The sequence below is a fragment of the Charadrius vociferus genome, unplaced genomic scaffold (assembly GCF_000708025.1).
Source record: "Charadrius vociferus isolate BGI_N301 unplaced genomic scaffold, ASM70802v2 scaffold296, whole genome shotgun sequence".
Lineage (NCBI taxonomy): Eukaryota > Metazoa > Chordata > Aves > Charadriiformes > Charadriidae > Charadrius > Charadrius vociferus.
Window position 1 is genome coordinate 220,781 of NW_009648972.1, and position 21,057 is coordinate 241,837.

The 21,057-nt window shown below is 39.8% G+C and overlaps 1 protein-coding gene across 1 annotated transcript in view; it reads left to right on the forward strand.

Moving 5' to 3' along the window:
* The window catches only part of MMRN1 (multimerin 1), a 44,805-nt gene that overhangs the window by 8,527 nt on the left and 15,221 nt on the right, over positions 1 to 21,057 (forward strand). The window contains exons 2-5 of the mRNA XM_009887736.1: positions 8,370 to 8,489; positions 10,770 to 10,876; positions 16,325 to 16,423; positions 20,461 to 20,634. Of these exons, the coding sequence (XP_009886038.1) occupies positions 8,370 to 8,489; positions 10,770 to 10,876; positions 16,325 to 16,423; positions 20,461 to 20,634 (500 nt within the window). The remainder of the gene's footprint in view (positions 1 to 8,369; positions 8,490 to 10,769; positions 10,877 to 16,324; positions 16,424 to 20,460; positions 20,635 to 21,057) is intronic.

The window sequence follows — 21,057 nt, forward strand, 5'->3', positions numbered from 1 at the left end:
CCCGCACGGTGGTGGCAGGCCTCGGAAGGCGACGGGATGAGCCTCCTGCCGCCTCCTCGGGTCGGGGCGGGCAGCTCGGACGGGGCACACAGATTGTCACCAAAGATGTGTTAAAGCAGAGCATAAACTTTGCTAATTGTGAATTAGATGAGGATTTGGAGCAGGTCCAGAGGAGGGCCACGAAGATGACCAGGAAGCTGGAGCACCTCTCCTATGAGGAGAGGCTGAGAGAGTTGGGGTTGTTCAGCCTGGAGAAGAGAAGGCGCTGGGGAGACCTTATAGCAGCTTTCCAGTGTCTGAAGGGGGCCTACAGGAAAGGTGGGGAGGGACTTTTTACAAGGGCATGTAGTGATAGGACAAGGGGGAATGGCTTAAGACTGGAAGAGGTTAGATTTAGAATAGATAACCTGGTCTAGTGGGAGGTGTCCCTGCCCACGGCAGGGGGGTTGGAACTAGCTGGTCTTTAAGGTCCCTTCCAACCTAAACCATTCTGCGATTTTAAGAGTGCTGGCAACATGCCAGTGAAGCAATGATGAGTTTATGGGCTTCTGAGTGTTGTCGGGCACGTGGCCCCTGAATCAGGACCCAGGGATATAGGTAAGAGCATGTGCTTATACAGGTACTTCAAACCAAGTGGCGTATTTTTGGTCACATAAAGTCAAGTCCAGCTTCAGAAATCTGCACAGTAAATTAAGAAACTGGTTTTGCTGCTTGTGAAAGCTTAAACAAGAATAAGTAAATAACTACTGCTGAGACATTGCCTACTATTCATCCACTAGCTGTGCATCTCAGGGCAGGTTTCTGTAGGCTACATGGTTTCATTGTGTAGATGGGGAAGTTGCTTTTTGTTGAGAATAGCATCCCCTTGAAGTTGCAAGATATTGCTCGGTAACTCACACCATATGTACCTTCATAATATGAGGCTAATGTGCTTGCTGAGGATGAGTCAGCTGAACATGGGAACACTGGTAATCTGTTTTATGCTTTTAGCAATAAGGTTTTTTCCCAGCTGAGAGAAACACCTGTATTATCGGTCCATCTTCACGTAGTCTGGGCATTGGGCATCTTGCCATGGACCCAGTGCGGGAAGTCCTTGCTTACAATTGCCCCGAAACTACTTCTGTTTCACAGTCATCTCCAGGCTGCATCCTTTCTGTTTTCTTGCCAACTGTGGAAATGAAGAAACACTTCATGGCAACGTTTTCTTTTGAAAAAAGAAACAGGACTAGTCTAAGTAGAAGAGAAGTAAACTTTTCCAAGAGGGTATTAAGGCAAGATCTGATTAAGCTGTATGGGATGTGTAGGATCCCAAAACCTAAAGAAAGGCTTAAAGGCACCATCTGTGTCCCACTAATGCTCTGCTGGTTGTAGGTGCTTTGCTCCAGCCAGGCGGTCAGGCTCCACGGTGCATTAGCTACTTGAGACTTTTAAACCGCAATGGCCGTAAAACCCAGAGAGCTCAGGCCTGCCAAGGCTGCAGTGTAGACTCGCAAAAAGAAACAAATGCTGCTCTTCCCCCTATGCCCTAATTCTCAGATAGGGTCAAACTGCACTTGATGTAGAGTTGGGGTAGCAGTATTTGGATTGGAACTGGAAATACTGCTGCAAATATCACAAGCAAAGAGGCTATTTCAAAGGCCTGAGAATTCACAAGTACTTTGCCACATCTTGCTACCAGTGAGTTTTCCTGGCCACTACATGCAAGAGGGGGATGAAATCTGTCACATGGGCTTTATGCCAGCCGGGGACTTGCACCACTGTCTCCAGGCTGGATTTCTGTTTTACGTTGCAAGGGTTTGGTTTTGTTTTTAAATACAGATTTCCTGATTGAAATCAGGCTCAATGCAAAAAAAACGCCAGGCTCCTGCAGCTCTAAGCAAAATCTGCATGTTAGAAGCCTATGTTGCCGATCTGGAATATATTATTCAACAGAGGGTAAAGAGGATTTTCAGGTTTACAGTCCTGTTATGCAAATCAGTTGTCTTCTGTTTTGCCTTTGCATTAACACAGCCTGTCATAGTTCTTCCGCCACGCTTCATCTTCTATTTCCAAATCTACATTTTTTCAGACAATTTGATTTCAAAATTGCATTTACATTCTTAACATCTCTTAATGAGCTTATTTCATTGGTAGCGTAAACCTAATTATGAGTCACACCAGGGGCTCTTTTGCTGAGAATATTTCCTCCAATTTACCCTGATCAAAGATTGCTGGGCCATGTGAGAACCACAGCTTCAGACATTGCACTCATGTAGCTTAAGAATGAGTTAAATATTTTAAATAGAAACAATCTGCTCAAGTTGAGTTAAATTTATGGTAGAGACCAGAGTCTGAGTTCAGACTATCTTTAAAAATCAAGAGCAGCCATCGATACATTTGGGATGTATTGTACCATGTTTTCCTTTGGAGGGCATCTCCAAATTGGCAAGTTGCAATAGCTGTTACCTTGAAGCTAGCCACCCTCCATAATAATGATAATTAGTGTATTTACATTATGAATTTTAAAAAGTAGATTTTTTTTTAACTGAACTCTCTGTATTCCAGGGCTTTCATGCATTTTACAACTGCTTTTTATGCCTGTTTTCGTTGTTTTATCTATTCATTGATCACATTTGCTCAGATGTAAAATGGAATCCAGTTACCAAAAATTACGACCCAACTCTGTGCACTGTAGAAAAGGTCAGCACAGATAACACTACTGTATGTCTTCTGCTTAATCCCTTTCTCTGCTGAGCTGTCATGTTTGCATGCAAGGGTAGAGCGCATCTGAGGGAGCAGCGAAATCAAGGCCTCACCTCACCACTGGCTCGTTGTTGCCTAGCCTGACTCCTGTATTTGGGTTCTTGATTTGCAGAGGTGGTAAGCTTAGCACCCAGCTGTCCAACGTGTTAGCTCTTCATTCCTCACTTTCCAGACAGCTAATGCGCAACAATAAAAGAGGTGTGGTACTGCATAACTGTTTGAGGTGGTGTTATCACTTCAGATATCTTCTGATGAGGTTTTATGTGCCATCAGTTAATTGCTGAGACTTATTCAGGAATTTAGACGTTTACATTCTCTATACCAAGTTTAAATCATAAGCAAATCATAAGCAAACCATCATGCTTAATCAGAACTCTTCCTGAATATCCCACTGTCAGTCTGGCCCAGTATCACTTTCTGCATCTGCTAAGAAACGTTTAGTGTCCCATTCATATGCTGAGAGAAATTATTTTTTTAATCTTTGTGCTGCACTTCAGAGAAAAATACATGTTTTTTAATCTTGGGTATGAATATGCAGAACCCTCGCTACAGCTGTGAGATGGAAGAGACCTCATGCCTGTAATGAGAAAGGAGCTCAGTAGCAGGGTCCTGAACAACCTCACATGAAACCTCTACCCACACACATGCGTCGGGGTTCTGTTTAAGCCCAGGCTTACGCCTGTTCTCCTCATAAAGGGGCTTGTCTGTAGCAGTCCTCTTGGACCCTGCTTGTTACCTAGCCCCTGCCTGATACTTGCCAGGCTGCTAATTGACCTGTTCCTGTCACCCTAATGCTGCTTGCCTACCTCTGGTGCTGCGGTACTGGCATGCTGCTGGGGGGGTGAGCGCACAGCTGGCATAGTCATTCCCCTCCCCTCCTGGCTCACCTTCTGCTAGGGAGAAGCCCTGCTCTTGCTGCTCCCTGATGCTCAGCAAGGAAGGCCCATGGAAGAGCTGTCTTCTTGGTCATGCTTGTAAGGGAGCTCAGTGCCCTGCCATGTCCTGCTCCTACGGAACATTTGGCAAGATGGGATGCCTGAGTTCCCTTGCTGCTGCAGAGATGTGCTGGAAGGGATGGAGCTACAAGCCTCTCTGGCTAACTGCTGGCGACGTTTAACCACAGATGTCATTGTTATTTAGTTACTACTGCTAGTCTCTGTGTTCTCAGCACAGTCCTGTAAAGAACCCATATGCCCCAGCCAGAGGGGTGGTATAAGTAATGTCATGATCCCGCTGTAAAACTCAAAAGACTTAAGTCTCCTTTTGATTCTGCCAATGTTATGCGCCTTGAACTTGCATATAGTTGCTCCTGGCTTCCACAGAGGTAGTGAGAAGAGTACCTAATCTTTAAGCTTATGGTTGAGAGCTGCATTTAATTTTTGGCAAATATTTATTCATGGAGTCTCTAATTTATACACACAGACAAAAGGCTATAGCTAGAGGAGACAGAACATAAAGGAAGCATCAAACAAAAGCACAGCTTTTTCATACCCAATTAAAAAGAAATATTATCCTAATGAAAACTCTCGAGGAAGTGGAGAGTGAGAGAGCAAAAACAGATCAAAGAGACTCAATAAAAACCCATTTTATATGAAACACATTATTCATCAATTAAACAATATGTGTTGTGTGAGGGAGGATCACAATATGATAGTGGCAGCAGAAATACTGAAAGGTTCAATCTGTTAGCCTTGCTTAGCATCTTACTTCCTAGGTTATCCTGCTGTTTTCCCAGGAAACATTTTCCCAGTAAAGTACTACTGAATTTGATGCGATTGCATTGGTAGGATCTTGGAAGACAAAAGCAATCATTTAAGGATAGGCTCTGATACTATTTTGTGTTTTGTACTGCTTTTCTTGTTTGAAGCAGTGTAAATCTGTACTAATGCCAGTTAAGTAAATGGAACTAATCTGGTCTTAATTATATTTTGATTTCCACTGTAAGGAGCCCATAGCAAGATACTGATTTCAGGGCCAGCTGGGTAATGTAAATGTATATTTCCTTACTGGATTATGAAACACTAACAGAACTACTAGAACTGGAAGCAAAAGTTAGCAGCAAAACAAGACCCAGGAAGATGGACTTTTAAGTTCATAGGTGCAAATATTGGTATGGAAGTACTTGCAAGTTCACCAACCCTACAACTGAAACAATGTCTTGTCACTAACTTCCCAAGTCAAAAATGGAATATTTTCAGCATGGACAAAGGAATAATGTATGGCTCTAAGAAAGGCTGTAATAAGTTAGGGAAAAGGAAAAAAATCCCTTCTAGACCAAACAGACATTTGTTCCATCAGCAGAAATGCAATAATACTTTCTTAAGGATGGCTGGCAATCTGCAGCTGGGGGACTTCCTGAGATAAAGATTACACCTGCAATCTTATGTTTTAAAAAACCCCAGCAAACTAACAACAACACCCTAATGGCATGTTCTTTCATGAAATCATTTAAATACTTTTTAGAATCCTATTTGGCTTCCAAAACTCCAAATCTGGCATGGTTTATGTTTGCGGAAACGTGTCCCTCCCCACCCCCCCCCACCCCCCCTTTCTTTTTTTCTTTAAGTTTAAACTCGTTTTGGCTTTGTGTCTCTTTGTTATAAGAAGACCAGCTGAATAATGAACCTCACGACTTCCCATCCCTCCTGTTCTTCATCTTCTGTTTCTATCTTTCTTTTCACCTCTCTTTAGGATGTAGGAACAAAACTGAATTCTGTATTCAAACTGTGGGCTAACCGTAGAGTCATATACGGCAACAAGGAGTTGATATGCCAAAACAGTGGTGATTTCTGTTTGTTCTCTAGTCCTTCCCTAATAATTTCATGTATTTGATTCACTAGTTTAGTTAATGCAAAATCCTAAATCAGCATATTCAAAGAGCTAATCACAATGACTCCAAGATCTTTTTCCTAATGATAGTTAATTTGGGTAGTCATACTGTCTGTATAAGACTGTCTTTATTTGTGCCTGACTCAGCATTACAAAACCCTTTTCTGACACTTAATTAGTTGGAAATTGAGTATCATGAGATTTCTGCAATTCTTCGAGATCAGCTTTAGGTTTACTACACAAAATGATTTTGTTTAGCTTTGTATAGCCCTGTCATCTCCCTATTCACCTGCTTTCCCCCTCACTAATGAATATAATGTCTGTTAGATTCACATGGGATTCTGCTGATAAACTGTTTCTTGAGAAAGCCAACTAGTCTTTCACCTCTCTGATTTAATGCCTTATTAATCTATAACAGGATCTATTCCCTCACTACGTGACAGATTTTTTTTGATTGCTTTCCCCCTCGCCCCCCCTTCCCTTTAATAGCTTTTGGTGAGTGACCTTGCCAAAAGCCTCTGAAAATCAGCCCTTTATCTACCTGCTTCTGATTCAGAGAATGCCGATAGATTTCTGAGGCATGATTTCCCTGTACAGAGCCATTAAACAGTTTATAATTTCTGCTTAATTCTGCCCTCTACTGTAGCTTCTACCAAGTCACCTGGTTTTAAAATCCAGTTTAACACTTTGTGGTTTCTTGCAGTCTCCTTGGAATCCTATTTAAAAAAAAAAAAATGAACCTGGCCTTGCACCCACCAGCTCCTATGTCCTGTGCCACTGTGATCAAGAGTTTGATCATTTTGTATGTGACTTCCTTCTGTAGGTGTATAGCCAGTGGCACAGGCAAGTGTGGAGCTATGGTGCATTATTGCTGTTTGTTGCTTTGACCTCTAAGTGCACTGCAAAACACAGTCTGCATGTGCTCAGAGGAATGCTGGGGAAAGGGAGGAAGAGTAAAAATGTCTATCCATAAAGGCAAAGTTATGGGTGGTTAAAAACCTTACTAAACAATCCTTTGAATTCTGGATAAACAGTTTCTATAATCTGAAATGTAGGTGTATTTTAAGACCTGTCATTACTGCAGTCTGGAAGAGCTTCTTTGTACTTGGTTCTCCACAAACGTTTACAAAGAAAAACTTAGATTTGCAATATAAATATATGTAGAGATGGAGAAATGATTGTCTGTTTTCTTAGTTGTTAATGGGTAGCTGAAGCACAAAGACTAGGTAATTGCTCAAGACTGCACTGGCAGTCTGAGAAAAATCAAACTTAATTTTCATAACTTAGTCCTATGTGTTTAACTTTCCCCTTTGTATATTCCAATATACATCCATATATCATCAATGTTATTCCAGTCCACAAAAAGGGCATGAGGGAAGACCCAGGGAACTACAGACCTGTTAGTCTAACCGTAGTTCCTGGAAAAATGATGGAGAAGATTATACTGAGTACTGTTGAAAGGCATTTAAAGAATAATGCAATCATCAAGCACAGTCAATATGGGTTCACAAAAGGAAAGTCCTGTTTAATTTTATAGCCTTCTATGATAAATTCACCCATCTAGTGGATGAAGGGAAGGCGGTGGATGTAGTTTTTCTGGATTTTAGTAAGGCTTTTGATACTGTCCCTCACAACATCCTTCTGGACAAGTTGTCCAACTGTGGGATGAGCAGGTTCACGGTGCACTGGGTGAAGAACTGCCTGAAGGGCAGAGCTGAAAGGGTTGTAGTGAATGGGGCTACATCTTGTTGGCGACCAGTCACCACCAACAGTGTTCCTCAGGGTTCAATTTTAGGGCTAGTGCTGTTCAATACATTTATCAATGATCTGGATGCAGGAGTTGAATGTACCATTAGCAAGTTTGCTGATGATACCAAACTGGGAGGTGCTGTTGACTCTCTTGAGGGACAAGAAGCCTTGCAGAGGGGTCTAGATAGATTGGAGAATTGGGCTATGGTTAACAGGATGAAATTTAACAAGCCAAAATGCCAGGCTCTGCACCCAGGATGGAGTAACACTGGGCACAAGTATAAATTGGGAGAGGAGGGGCTGGAGAGCAGCCCTGCAGAAAGGGGTCTGGGGGTGATGGCTGACAGCAGGCTCAATATGAGTCAGCAGTGTGCCCGGGCAGCCAAGAGGGAAAACCGCACCCTGGGGTGCATCAAACACAGCATCACCAGCCGGTAAAAGAGGTGATTATCCTGCTGTATTCAGCGTTGGTGCAGCCTCACCTTGAGTATTGTGTGCAGTTCTGGGCCCCAAAATTTAAGAAGCTTGTGAAGGTCCTTGAATGCATCCAGAGTAGGGCAACAAAGCTGGTGAAAAGGCTGGAAGGGATGTCCTATGAGGACTGTCTAAGGACTTTAGGCTTGTCTAGTTTGGAGAAAAGGAGGCTGAGGTGCGACCTCATGGCTCTCTGCAGCTTCCCGAGGAGGGGAAGTGGAGCGGGAGGTGCTGATCTCTTCTGCCTGGGATCCAGTGCCAGGACATGCGGGAATGGCTCAAAGCTGAGCCAGGGGAGGTTTAGACTGGACATTAGGAAGCATTTCTTTACCGAGAGGGTGGTCAAACACTGGAACAGGCTTCCTAGAGAGCTGGTCGATGCCCAAAGCATGTCTGTGTGCCCTTAATGCCGTTAATAACAGGCTTTAACTTTTGGTCAGCCCTGAATTGGTCAGGCAATTGGGCTGGGTGATCGTTGTAGGTCCCTTCCAATTGAAACAGCGTATTCTATTCTATTCATATTGTGGAAAACATTACCTGTACTTTTAATTATATTTACCTTCTGTCTCTTACAGGAACTGGTGTGCTTATGTCCATACCAGACTCTTACCTACAGTGGTAGTGGACAACCTAGAAACCTTTTCATCAGGCAGAGCGAAGCCTTGCACTTGGCATATTGGATCCTGTGCTCAGAGGTTTGTAGAACTTGGAATAAAGAGTACTTACAAGTACTTGCTGCATAATTAGTACCACCATGACTTTAGAAATGAAAATGAATACAGGAGGGAGCAGATTAGCATGTTTTCAGGTCCGATCTTCACATGTCCCTAGATCAAGTACAAAAGCTCTCGAATGGGAAGCTCCACAATACAGGCTTGGCATGCTTTCACTCTGGCACCCTCTGATCAGTTCAAAGTCTTCAAGTAAGTCCATTGCCTGCTCCCCTCTTCCACAGCACTGCAACGAAAGGTTCTCATGTACAAAGCTTTAAAGCACATGTGGGAAAGAATATCCTTTCTGTACAGTTTTCCAAGCTTGTGCTTTGTTGAAGCAAAAGGCTTCCTCTGAGAGGCATAAATATTTTTGTTGTTATCTCTCTGCTGGGTGCTTATTTCTGGCATAGCTTTGGTCAGGTAGTGAACCTAGGAAAGGAGTTGGCCTGGATACAACTTGTAAATAATAACTCTGCTTGTTAAACATTCAGATTGTTGTTAGTGCTTTGGGTGCCTCACTGTGTTCTCCAAACATTAGATTTCAACACTAAATGAAATTGGGTTTTAATGCATGGGCCTGGAAAATGGCAAACTGAAATGGCACCAACAAAACAGAAGTTGTTACATATTTTCCCTTTGAAAAGTTTCAAAAGCCTCTTACAAGTCAGTTTCACTGTTCTGAGAATTGTCCTCTAGGTGGTATGGCAGAACACGCTTAAAACTTTGAGGTGAAACCAGGAACAGAGTATCCTTAGGATTTGGTGACTCTGAAATACATTCGGTTGTATTGCAAACCTTTGGAATGACCCTGTGGCTGAAATGTTGCCAGTTTTATTTCTAATTCCATCTAGAGGATTCACAATAACTCTGATTTAATTTTTGTAGGAAAATCAGGTCCTTGTGCTACTCCTGTAAATAAGTCTCTACTATATACAGTTCTGGGGCTTGTCTACATGGAGATTTATTTTTGAAATAGCTATTCCTTATTAACTGCTTTCATGGACACTTCATTTTTATGAGTGCTTTCAGGAATGGATTATGCTAATGCAGAATAAGGTAGTTTTATCATAAAAAAAGACCATCCGTAGAGCAAAAGAACTAAGAACTCTCTTGATTTCAGTTCACCTTAATCTTTATTGAGTTCTTGCTGCTGAAAAGGCCATTTCTCAGAGGCAAAGCTGGTTGGGGACACATGCAAAGCTCCTGCCAGCTGCTATGAATTTTAATATATATAATATTACAACCCTTGTGAAGGGGTGACAAGATTAACTACAGTGTAAAACAAGGTAGCATTTTTTAATTCATCGGGAGGATATTTTTTTGGTCTGACACTCTTCAAATTTGTCCTGTTCTCTGAAATGATTTAGACAGGGATTGTGTGTCCAAACCCGTTCTGTAACAATTTCATCATTGTATTTTCTGAGATTTGAGATGTTCTTCATGGTAGTGTTTAGCAACTAGCAGAACTGTGTCATATTCTTTTTATTCAAACTTTGTTTTTAATGTATTAAAAGAGACGGGTAGACTTGCTGTAGTTAATTTCTTCTGTATGCCCTACTGCATCATGTTCATTCTAAACTGATTTCTCTGTGAAGTTAAGAAAGTTAAAAGAAGTGAGGGAGTAGCCAGGACATTCAGAATGTGTTGGAACACAGAAACAGAATTGCTGCTGCCTCTGCAGTTACATACTGTAACGCTGATAACCGAGGCATCACAATTACATACCCTCCTTCCACTGACTGCCAGAGTGGAAATTTTCACGATTTATCAGATTAAAGTTTGTATAATCTTGTCTGAAATAATCAGAATGGAAGGATTCCAGTGTGCACTAAATATGAACTGACGTGTCATAAATTCATTGTGAATGCTTTTTTTTTCACTGATTAAAAAAACCAAACAAACAGTATTTCACAATTGTATTTTTGGCTCACTCTGTCCAGTTTAGTAGATATTAATTGTAATATCTTCCATAAAAGTTAGCAGCATTTGACTCCCGAATAAGATATTCAGGGAAAAAGTCCGACAGCACTAAACAGACATCAGTCAGGTTCCTTTAAAATCCGTGCAGATGATCTGAAGGCTGAAATATTAAAACTGTGATTGCTATTGAAACACAAAACCCTAGTTAGGCTCCACTTTCAGTTTCAAGCAGTTAATGAATGCATACATTTGACATGTAAGATAACATAATTCTGTTATACAGGTATCCTACAACTCCCATTTGGTCACCTGAAATAGGTTTAAAATGTTCTTGTTTTGCAGGTCCCAGACAACAACACACCAGGCCTACAGAATCAAACATAAAATAGTAACATCGCTGGAGTGGAAGTGCTGTCCTGGGTACGGTGGGCAAAACTGCCAACCCAAAGGTGCGTAGAGTTGTAAAGATTTGCAACTGTTCACTTCAACAATAGAAAACAATGCAATCCGATTTGCAAGCAAATGGCTCTGCTGAAAATCCATACAGTCCTTCCTGTTAATTTAAAACCAGGAAAAAAGCACAGTAAACTAAAATGCTTTGGGATGATGACTCTTCCCTGCACATGTATTTCCAAAGTAGCTAAGCAGAATGTCCTTTCCTCTCTTCAACTCTAAATAAAACTCATAAAATCTTCGGCCTTATTCCATTTTGCTAAAATATGGAGTTTGCATTCTGTGCATCTCTACTTTTGACCTTTTAGTTATTGAGTATTGCGGTTCTGGGGATGTTAAATCCAGATCCTCTGTTGAATACTTGCTGTAAAATTAATCTACAGCACTGTGAGTCTTTTGGTTTTCAGTTTCGGGCTCTAAGTATATATTTTAGACATGATAAAATAATGTACCAACTTTGTTTCCCTCTGAATTTAGTAGGACTTCTGTTGTTCGTTTCAACATTGAATGAATTTTACTAGGTATTACACATGATCCCTGTATAATTGTGCCCTTTTTTGACAGAATAGAGTGTTTTACCTCTGCCCTGGTGATCAAACATATGACAATGTACTGTAGTTTAACATCTGTATAATAGCTATTTCTTTGCTGCTGGCCTTAAACAAGCAACCCTTGAAAAATAAGATATGGCATCAGCATACATATTTTAAATGAATGAATATTACAAGAAAGGCCATTAGATGTGGTGGGGAATTCAATCAGCAGTGGTAAAGTAGAGGCTGTGATTAAAAATTAATGTAGAGGAATGAAGAGAAATCACTGTTATTCACATCCAGGAGGGAAATTTCAATGCTGAAGAGCCAGAACCTCAGCAAGCACAGAATTCTCTTCTGTGCAGCTGAGTGTGGAGTCAGATATTAATGCGGGAGACAGTCGGTCAGCAAGGCTGTCCAGTGAGCATGGATCAGATGATTTAAAGGTTTGCTTTTAAAAATTGCAAACGTTAGCAAAAATAAATTAAAAAATGCTTATTGAAGAAGGAGGCTAGAGTTGATAAAATTGAAATGGCAGGCATCAAAACAACAGGGAAGCATTAACCAGGAAAACAAGCTGTATAACTCAATTTGTAGTGGCATCAGTGTAAAAATACGAATAAAGGAAAATGTTGTCAAGTGTTACAGGAGCCAGTTTGAAATTACATCTCCTGGGTTCTGTTTTCAAACCTCTTCTGGCTTGCTGAATTACTTGGGGAAGCCACTTATAATCTGCATACCCAAGTTTACCCATCTAGAAAATTGAGATGACACTTATCTCACAGGGGCACTGGGATATTTAATTAATTAATGCTTGTAGAAGTGCTTAAAGAGATTGGGATGAAAGGTGTTATGTCAGAAAGGCTCTTCTTCCCCGCTTCTGGAATCCTGCCTCCCATGAGGAACAGACCACCAGCACAAGCCCTGCCTATATTATTCAATTCCCATGAAGGGACGTCAGCTAATGAACTTGAACAGTTGGGAGCCCAATAGCCTTGTCTTTAGGCACTCCGTTTCTACAGCGGCAGGGGGAGAGACAATGTAAGCTCTGACTGGGGCTCTCCAGAGTCGCTGAGCCCTCCGCTTGGCCTCTCTGCACTTCATCTGCTCAACAACAGAACTGTTACTGAAGGGTTTCTCTGCCAAGGGAGCTGGTGTATTCTGACAATATGTTTTGGATCCTGGGAAGGCACTGTTAGAGTGATGTGGGTTGCTTGTAGCAAATGCTAATGCAAAACGCCTTCTGGTTTAGCTTCTCTCTCAAACCAAGTGAAATCATACATGACTGTTTCAGTCTGATAGCCTGGGCAGGAGTAAATACTTGTCACTATCTGATAATTATTACTAGACATCTGTAAACCATCTTTGGTAGCCTCATTGTAACGGCTTGGTTACAGATGCTCCTCAAAGTAACGTAGCAGTGAGTGAGACAGAGGAGCCTCTGGGAAGAGACGTGTTCAGGTCACTGTTTCTACCTTTACCTCCTATGTGGCAACACAAGACCAAATTGGATAAGACATAGATCCTAGTCCAGCATGGACAATGCAATTTTACAAACAACTTAAGAAAGGAAAAATGTACACGTAATTTCTTACATGTCTCATGAAACAGCGTGATAAGGACAATTCAACAAATCAAACATCATTATTTTGATTTGGGAATATCAAATGCTTAACTTTGGAGCAAAACTGCTAAAATGAAAAGGCTTGTAAGTTCCGAGTTGCAAAGTTCATGACGTCATTTTTACTAAACACAGATTAATTTTAACTTTTCATCCTTAATTTGGAGAAAACAATGTGCATATAGTAATGTCTGAGGGAAAGAAATCTCAGTTTGCTCATGCACATGTGGTCCCTGAACACTGTATTGTGTGTCACAAATGATTTCAAGAACTGGAAGATGCATCTTCAAACGTAGATCATGCTGTGTTCGAATTCAGCTGTGCTGTGAAGTGAGGCTGAGGTGACTTAATGTATATGAATTCATTTCCATCTGCCCTGTCTGTGGTTTAGAGCAAACAGCTGGTTCCCAGAGTTGCTGACAATGCCATAGCCATTGTTAGCACCGAATTCTCTTGCATGGTAGCGACGTCATTTCTCCAGCAGATGGCTGTAAAATGTTCTGCACAGGAGAGAGCACTATCCTCTGCGTGGGGTAAGCTGCAGACACAAAAGGTAGCAATTCATCTTGAAACACAGGGAATGGGAGGAAACTACCAAACTCTCCACAGGGATTCCCCTTCAGCTACTCCTGCTTCATCAAAAATATATTGAGAGAAAAAGATTCAATTTCCATATTTTTAATATTCCCTGAAATCATTTTGCATGCTGTGTTTAAAAATACATGGGACAATAAATTATACATCTAGGCCAATATATTCAATGTTGGATTCCTGTGTGCGTTACCTGATATTCGGAAGTGCTGAGGACCCAGAAGCTCCTTGAGGAACTGGAAGTGCTCTTCATTGCTCAGCATTTTGAAATGCTGCTGCTTTTTTTGTTGTTGTTGCTTTCTTATTGTAAATAGCACCTATAAAGTGTGTCTAGAAGTCTAATTTTTATTTTGTATTTTATCTTTTTAGCATAAACTGAGCATAGCATATCCAATTTTTAAAAGGTCTTATATGTTAGTCATTTGATGGCTATTTCTAACCTAAAAATACATGCATTAGAGTTTCAGTCTGGGGCTCCCATCACATCTGCTGCTGTTCAGCATCTAGGTTGGGAATCTCAGTTGTGGGACCAAGGAGCACAAAGGACTTAATCACCATATGATGTGTCAGAGTGGTTCCTTTGGAAGAGGGCTGAGCCACACAGGAAGAATGATGTAGGGGAAGATATATTACCAGTGACTCTTCTGAATTTGTTTCACAAATGAAAACCTTGAATTTCTAATGCTGCCTGAGAAGTACCTTTCCTATACAGTGATGAAATTTAATAACTGTACAATGTGACGTATTGTCTCTGGGTGAGTTTTTTTTGTGTGTGCATCACTGGCTACAGTCCTTGCTGCTTTTAAAAGCAGTATAATGCACTATTAGATTGCTCCATGACTAGTTTGCTCCAACAGGGTGAGGTCTACATCCTGGGTCTTACAGGGATTAAGTTATCCGAACAGTTTAAAGCATTAGGAAAACAAGCATACAGCGATAAATATATAACCTTGAAACTCTAAAACTGTAAGGGTTTGGATATTCACAATGTGAAGCTGTGAGTAGGGTACTTATTTTAATAGGGAAGGATGAAAGATAAGATGGATAGTATAAAAAACAATCTGGTGTTTGTAGCACTAACAGTGACAGTGAATACATTCAGAGCAACAAAGATCGGTAAATGAAAGAATAAAAGGACATCGATCAGCTGGTCTTTATCACGGGCAAGTAACTGACTCCCTTGTCATAGATCATATCATCACATCACCACCTGATATATCCTGTGTAGTGAATTGGGCTGAATGCAAGTATTTAACTCCTGTCAATAACTATGGCACAGAGAGATAACAGAAGCTATTGAAATTATAACTATTTGAGAATTTTGTATTTCTTATCAGCCAATTTCAATAAATTCTATGAAACTTTCAGTCCATATGATAATTTCTTTTGAGTTCCTGTCCTAATTGTTACTTCCCACCCCTTAATTTACAACTTCAATCACCTTCTATCATCCTTAAATGTGATTTATTGATCCTTATATATACTGCCAAGAGGCTGATGAAACATAGGGAATTTCTTGATTCAGCATTTTATTCTGACTCCTTGGAAACTCACATTATGACCAGACTAGGTTTTAATATTTGAACTGGAAAATAATGTCACCATACCCAAGTTATTCTGCTTGTACTGTACTAAAGACTGGAAAACACATCAATGCCACATAAGTGGCATTCGTTACATGTGCTCCAGCTGCAACAACATCCACTTCAAGATGCTTCATGAAATGAGCAAGCATGTACGAAATGAGCAAATTGGTACGAAGTTACACTAGCAAATTTACAACCTACTTTTTACATATTTCATTTTTTTAAACAATAATGAAATGAAAACAACACTAAGCCTAATGGCTTAGAGAAGTCGTGAAGGTGGAAATCTCAGTTCAGTTCCTGGCTATCCTATCGGTTGCTCCCTACTTTTTGTGAGGGAAGGCACTTTACTTCTCCGGACCTCAATTTCTCCAACCGTAATATTGAAATAATAATAACGTTAGTCTAGCTTTTTGCAAATTGCTTTGGGGTCTTTGGGCTGAGATGTAAAATAAGCATAGGAAATCTTATCTGCCATGACCAGTGAAAATATTTACAAACTTACCACGTTTTTGAAGTTTTTTAATGTATGTACCAGTTGCAAATCTCAGATGATATTTGTTGGAATTTGGAATTTGATTATGTTTTGAAATGTTTTATATTTTTTAGGTGCTACAACAATGTAATATCACCATTGCCTTTAGTGGGAAGATTTCCATGATTGAAGATTCGTGTGGTCTGTCAAAAAAAAAAAAAAATCAGTTTCAACAAACCTGACTAATTTTGTACCTGTAAAAAAAACTAAACAATTTTACAGCTGACAATCTCTGTATTGTCTTTGTACTGCTGTTTAATATCGATCTAAAATATTCCTCTAGAAATTTTAGACCCAGAGATTTTAAAATTCTGTTGATTATAGGGCAAGTTTTGACATTTTAGTATTAGCAGCAACCCCTGACAATCTCAGGAAGCCATTTATAAAGCCATTCACTGTCTTCATCAATGCAGTCCCACACTGTATTGCAGACTAAGCAGATAATAAGAATCACTACAGATGATTAGGCTTTGGTAAAGTTGGTATAGAATAAAGAGAGAAAGCAATTGAAAGAAAGAAATCCTGATTTTCATGCTCCATGTTTCGCTGACATCCTTTCCTTTTTCTCCCTCTTTTAGCTCCAGAACAGCAGTCACTTATACACAGCAACCAAGCTGAAAGCAGCAGAACTATCAGTGAGAAGGCACCAGGAGTTCCTCAGGACCCCAGTGGGCCAGGTCAGCTGCTGTAATCACTATCACCTCTAGCCCAATCACTGACCGTGTGACTCACTAAGATCACTGCAAAAACAATTTGAGAAAAATCCCTGTCTCTTGAAGGGACCTTAGTGACCCATTAGAATTTCTAGCAGTAATGGTTCAGTGGTATGCTTCTCTGATAAAGATAGGCAGAAGAAACTGAATTTAAAGGTACAAGTAGCTTAGTATTTATAGAGTGTGTTGTGACTAAACTAAAACCAGGAAAGTCATTCTGCATAGAAATATTTAAACTATTCTATTACTGAGTAATAACAAAAAAGAGAAAAAAACTCCAAACAGCACAGTCAAAAAACCCCAAAACCAAATCTAGAAGTAGTACAGACCAGCATTGGTCATAAAAGAAAATGTAGTGATGTTAATTGTATTATCTGAATACATGATCATTGTCATATGTTTTCTTATAAATATTGCTGAATTATTCAAAATCAGTACAATGACGCTTCAAACTTTAGCACGGGTATCTTAGGTGTGTTTTAAGCTACTCCATCTAGAATGATCAAATACCTGAGCAAGACAGGAACAATTTACAGTGTTATACCACAGATGTTTGGGACTGTTTCTTATTACACTGTTCATTTGCTCACTGTGGTGGTTACTTCAGCCTATCTAGACAATAAGTTTTTAGAACAAAATGTCAGTGATTTCTTGCAAGGATATGTGTAGACCTCAGCATTATAAGACCTAGTTAGGAGCAACAATGCTTTTATTCAAATAATGACCTACATTGAGAAGTTGCATGAAAAGTCAGTGCATGAAAAGCTTCTCCATCTCTTCATATCTAGAATTGTTGGGTGTGATTACTTTCCTTAATATTTATTTTCCATTACATCTGTATGATTTAAAGTTTACCAGCACAAATGTTCCAGAAAATTAATTTCATAGTTGTCTGCATAAGTATTCATAGGAACGGAATTTTACTAATGCCAGGAGTGTTTGCACACTCACTAAACTGGGACCAGAAAAAGGACAAGAAAAAATCATGGTTTATCAGATCATACCATTTAACGATGAATTCAAATATTAAGTCTTCACTATAAAGAAACATGAAAAGGTATTAATGATTTAGAGGTATTCAAGTAGTTGACAGACTATACTATAGTCCAGTCTGTACCACCTGAAGGTGTACTTGCCTTTGAGGGTATAGAGATGTTGGTAATGCAGAATTATTTAGAAAGTCTGTGTACTCAGAGAACTGCCAACAATCAGCATATCGTGTTTAAGTAGCAACAAAATAAATATATGTAACGTGCTTGAATAAGGAAGTTGACAAAATTATTCTATGCTTGTGATATACTCCCCAGCAGTGAGTGAGACTGCATTTGTCAGGTAAATTTTTGGTGGCAAATTATGTGCAGGTTATTTGGCATCATTCTCTGCATGCTGTCAAATGAGCTTGTAGTTTACATGGTGAGGAGCCAGAAGATGGACAAGATGTGAAAGGCAGTGTAAAGGAGGCATGTTGCTTGAACTTTCTTTCTACCTCCCTTTACTTGTGAATCTGTTGATATTTCGATTACGGATATCTACATTGGCTATTTGTATAATCGTAAGCTGTTGCACATTATGGTGTTATTCTCACTCACACAGTTGGCCTGTATCCAAAAAAAAAATTGTGGAACCAAATAATAAGGCAAGTTATGTTCTCAGGTCTGTATGTTGCAGTTGTCAATATGCTCTTCTTGTGCTGGGATATACATGCGTGCTGGGAGAACAGGAAGTCAGCATCCAGACTGCCACTGCCACAGTGTTTTATGGAGACAGTACACATGTATGTGCTTATGTCCGTATGTGTTTTACTTTAAATCATAATAGACAAATAGAGAAACTAGAAAGCATAGGCAGGAGAGGGAAAAACTGAAGCTGGCATGAAGATATAGAAAGGTATTTTCAAATGGGAGTTAGAAAGGAGAAGGCTGTTGCCCCTTGATGACATTGATGAACAACCAAGTTTCCCAGTACTGGAGGGAGGAGGATGTTGTCTAGTAAAGCAGACAGGACCCATATGAAAAAGTGAGCTTGATCAATAGAGCATTAAAACGTGCCACTTCTCTTAGGAGGAATTCTGCTCTGAAAAATAACTCTGAAATTGGAATCTCAGAGCTCCATGTTAGATGTTTTTCTGTTATTTTTAAATCAAATGGGGTCAGTTTAGAAGGAGAGAGATACCTGTTCTGGCTGCCAAGCCTGCCAACATGAACTGGGGCTGTTACTGACTGCCCTGGTCTTTTGTTCCACCAGCAGCTGGCATGATTTTACAAGCCAGATTCTGTTTCCAGCTCCCACTATGCATCCATGCCACTTATAAACCTCACTTTCAGGTTCATTTATACAGCTTGTCTTCTCCCTTCAGTAGGAAATGACAGAAACCGACCTGAAGAAAGCATTGCACCCTGCAGGTTAGTTGTCGGTTTGGGTGACGATGCATGAGCCAGTAATGAATTCAAATCACTTTCTCATAGTAACAATTCAACCAGGAGCAGAAGTATCCAGACCTGTCTGTCACAAAGTAGTATTATGATGAAAGGTATTCAGATGAAGAGCCATCAATGGCTTGTCTCCACAGTGCCGTTGGGGAGAATTGCCAGACTTTAAACTACGTGGTTGAGTTATAAACACAGTTTTGTGACGCTGTAAGTAGACACCATGGGCAAAGTAAACAGCTGGAGATGCTAACATCCTACCTAAAATAGCCAGCCTTATTCACTAGGCTCTACCAGTTATGAATTCTACAACCAGCGTGCCTCTACAGGAGAGCATTCTCACCGGTGTTGGCACGCTTCATCTGCACTGAATTTTTTGAATTTTCCCAAACGCTATCGAGTTAGATAAGATACATTTATTTTTTATATACTAGAATTTTGAAGAATAAAAGTCTAGTTAGAAGAGTATGCCCTTTTTTGGGTTTTTTTTTGCTGTAGTCTCTAGGCCCCTATGCCTCTACATGATTTCTGATTGTAACTGTTTACTGCTATGGGAATAGACACTGATGCCATAATGAAAACTGAGATAAGATCAACAGCAGTACCGTAAGTTTACACTATTAAATATTTGTATGTACTGCTAAATAATCTCTTGCATAGCAGTTTATTAAGTCATAGTATGGCCTGGATCATGTAGGGTAGTATATCATGTATCTAAGGTAAGCTATTTAGGCTGAATTGTTGGAGGAACTGAAGAGATTTTGTAGCTTTGCTTACAGGAATTAGAACACACAATTTTATCAGCACCTTCTGAAAATCCCAGACTAAGTCTCATTCCTGTCAGCTGTGAAACTCAGACGGCTAGCTGAAGTCATGTGGAGTCTTAACTTGCAAGACCAAGGCCTTCTTCACCACTGCCTATCTTAAAAGCATCCAGCTAGGCCTTTTTATACCTGAAGAGGCTACAAATAGTCAGGAACAATTTGTGCAGGTTTTGAGATAAACTTGACTTCACAAATTGGGCATCTTTTCTTAATGACAGACTAATGATTATTCCAAAGTCATTTATCTATTAGCTGTTTTTCTGCCTTGCTACTGTGTTGAACAAGTCTTTATTTTGACCTCAACACTGAAAAGATGATGTATTCCTTCAGCCACAAGCCTTCCAAATTCATGAAGTTATGTTGTAAACGGGAAGTAAAAATCCATGCTTTTGTGACTGTATTAAAGGAGATAGACTACATTTGAGCTAACGGAATACCCTGTAGGGTGCTAGGTTAAGGAAGAATGGCATTATGCTGATTAAAATATGCTAACCATTCAAAACAGTCTTGTAGAATTATAAATACTTTATAATGGATACAGATGCTTCAGTAATTAGATACTGCTGTGCTGCTGAATGTCGCTAATACATGACATATGACAAAAATCAAGATGATTCACTCAAGACTAAAAATTCAGAAACTTTTCACCCTGCTTCTGGCTAATGTCTCTCAAGTCAATTACACTTTCTCCCCCCCGCCATGTTTTAACACTACTTTTTTTTTTTTCTTCTCATTTTGTTCTCTGACCAAGCATTTACACAAAAAATGAATGAGAAGATTAGCAGCCAGGAGATGAAACTGACTTTTCTACAGAAGAAGGTTGACAGCATTGCTGCTGCGATGAATGATGCAAGCAAGATGCTTTCTTCTCTAGAAGGCAAAATCAATGAAAATAAGGGCAGAGACTTCCAGTCTTTTCTAAAAGGTAAGAAAAATAAATTAATGTAATCAGTCACCCAGTTAAAGGTGCCAGAAAAAAAAAAAGCTAAAAACATTCCTAGACTGTCCTATTCTATTTCTCAACATTTATAGGGAGAACTCTTTTTTAGTTTCATTTCCTAATAGAGGGATTTGTTTATTTTGACATTTCTTATGGTGTCTTTTATAGTGACAAAAAATGTACGTTCTTGGGTACTACATCATATGCATGGTAATTTAAGCCACTGTCAAGGTATTTTCATTTACTTAGAACTTCTGCAAATATTCTTATCTCTCTTTCTTGTTTATCTGACAGCTGCTAAAGGTCATAGTATATGCTTTGCTACCGAGTCTAAGTAATATTCTTTAATACATAATTCACATATGCAGGGGAACATAAGGAATTGTGTGGTGGTTGTATTTATAGCAT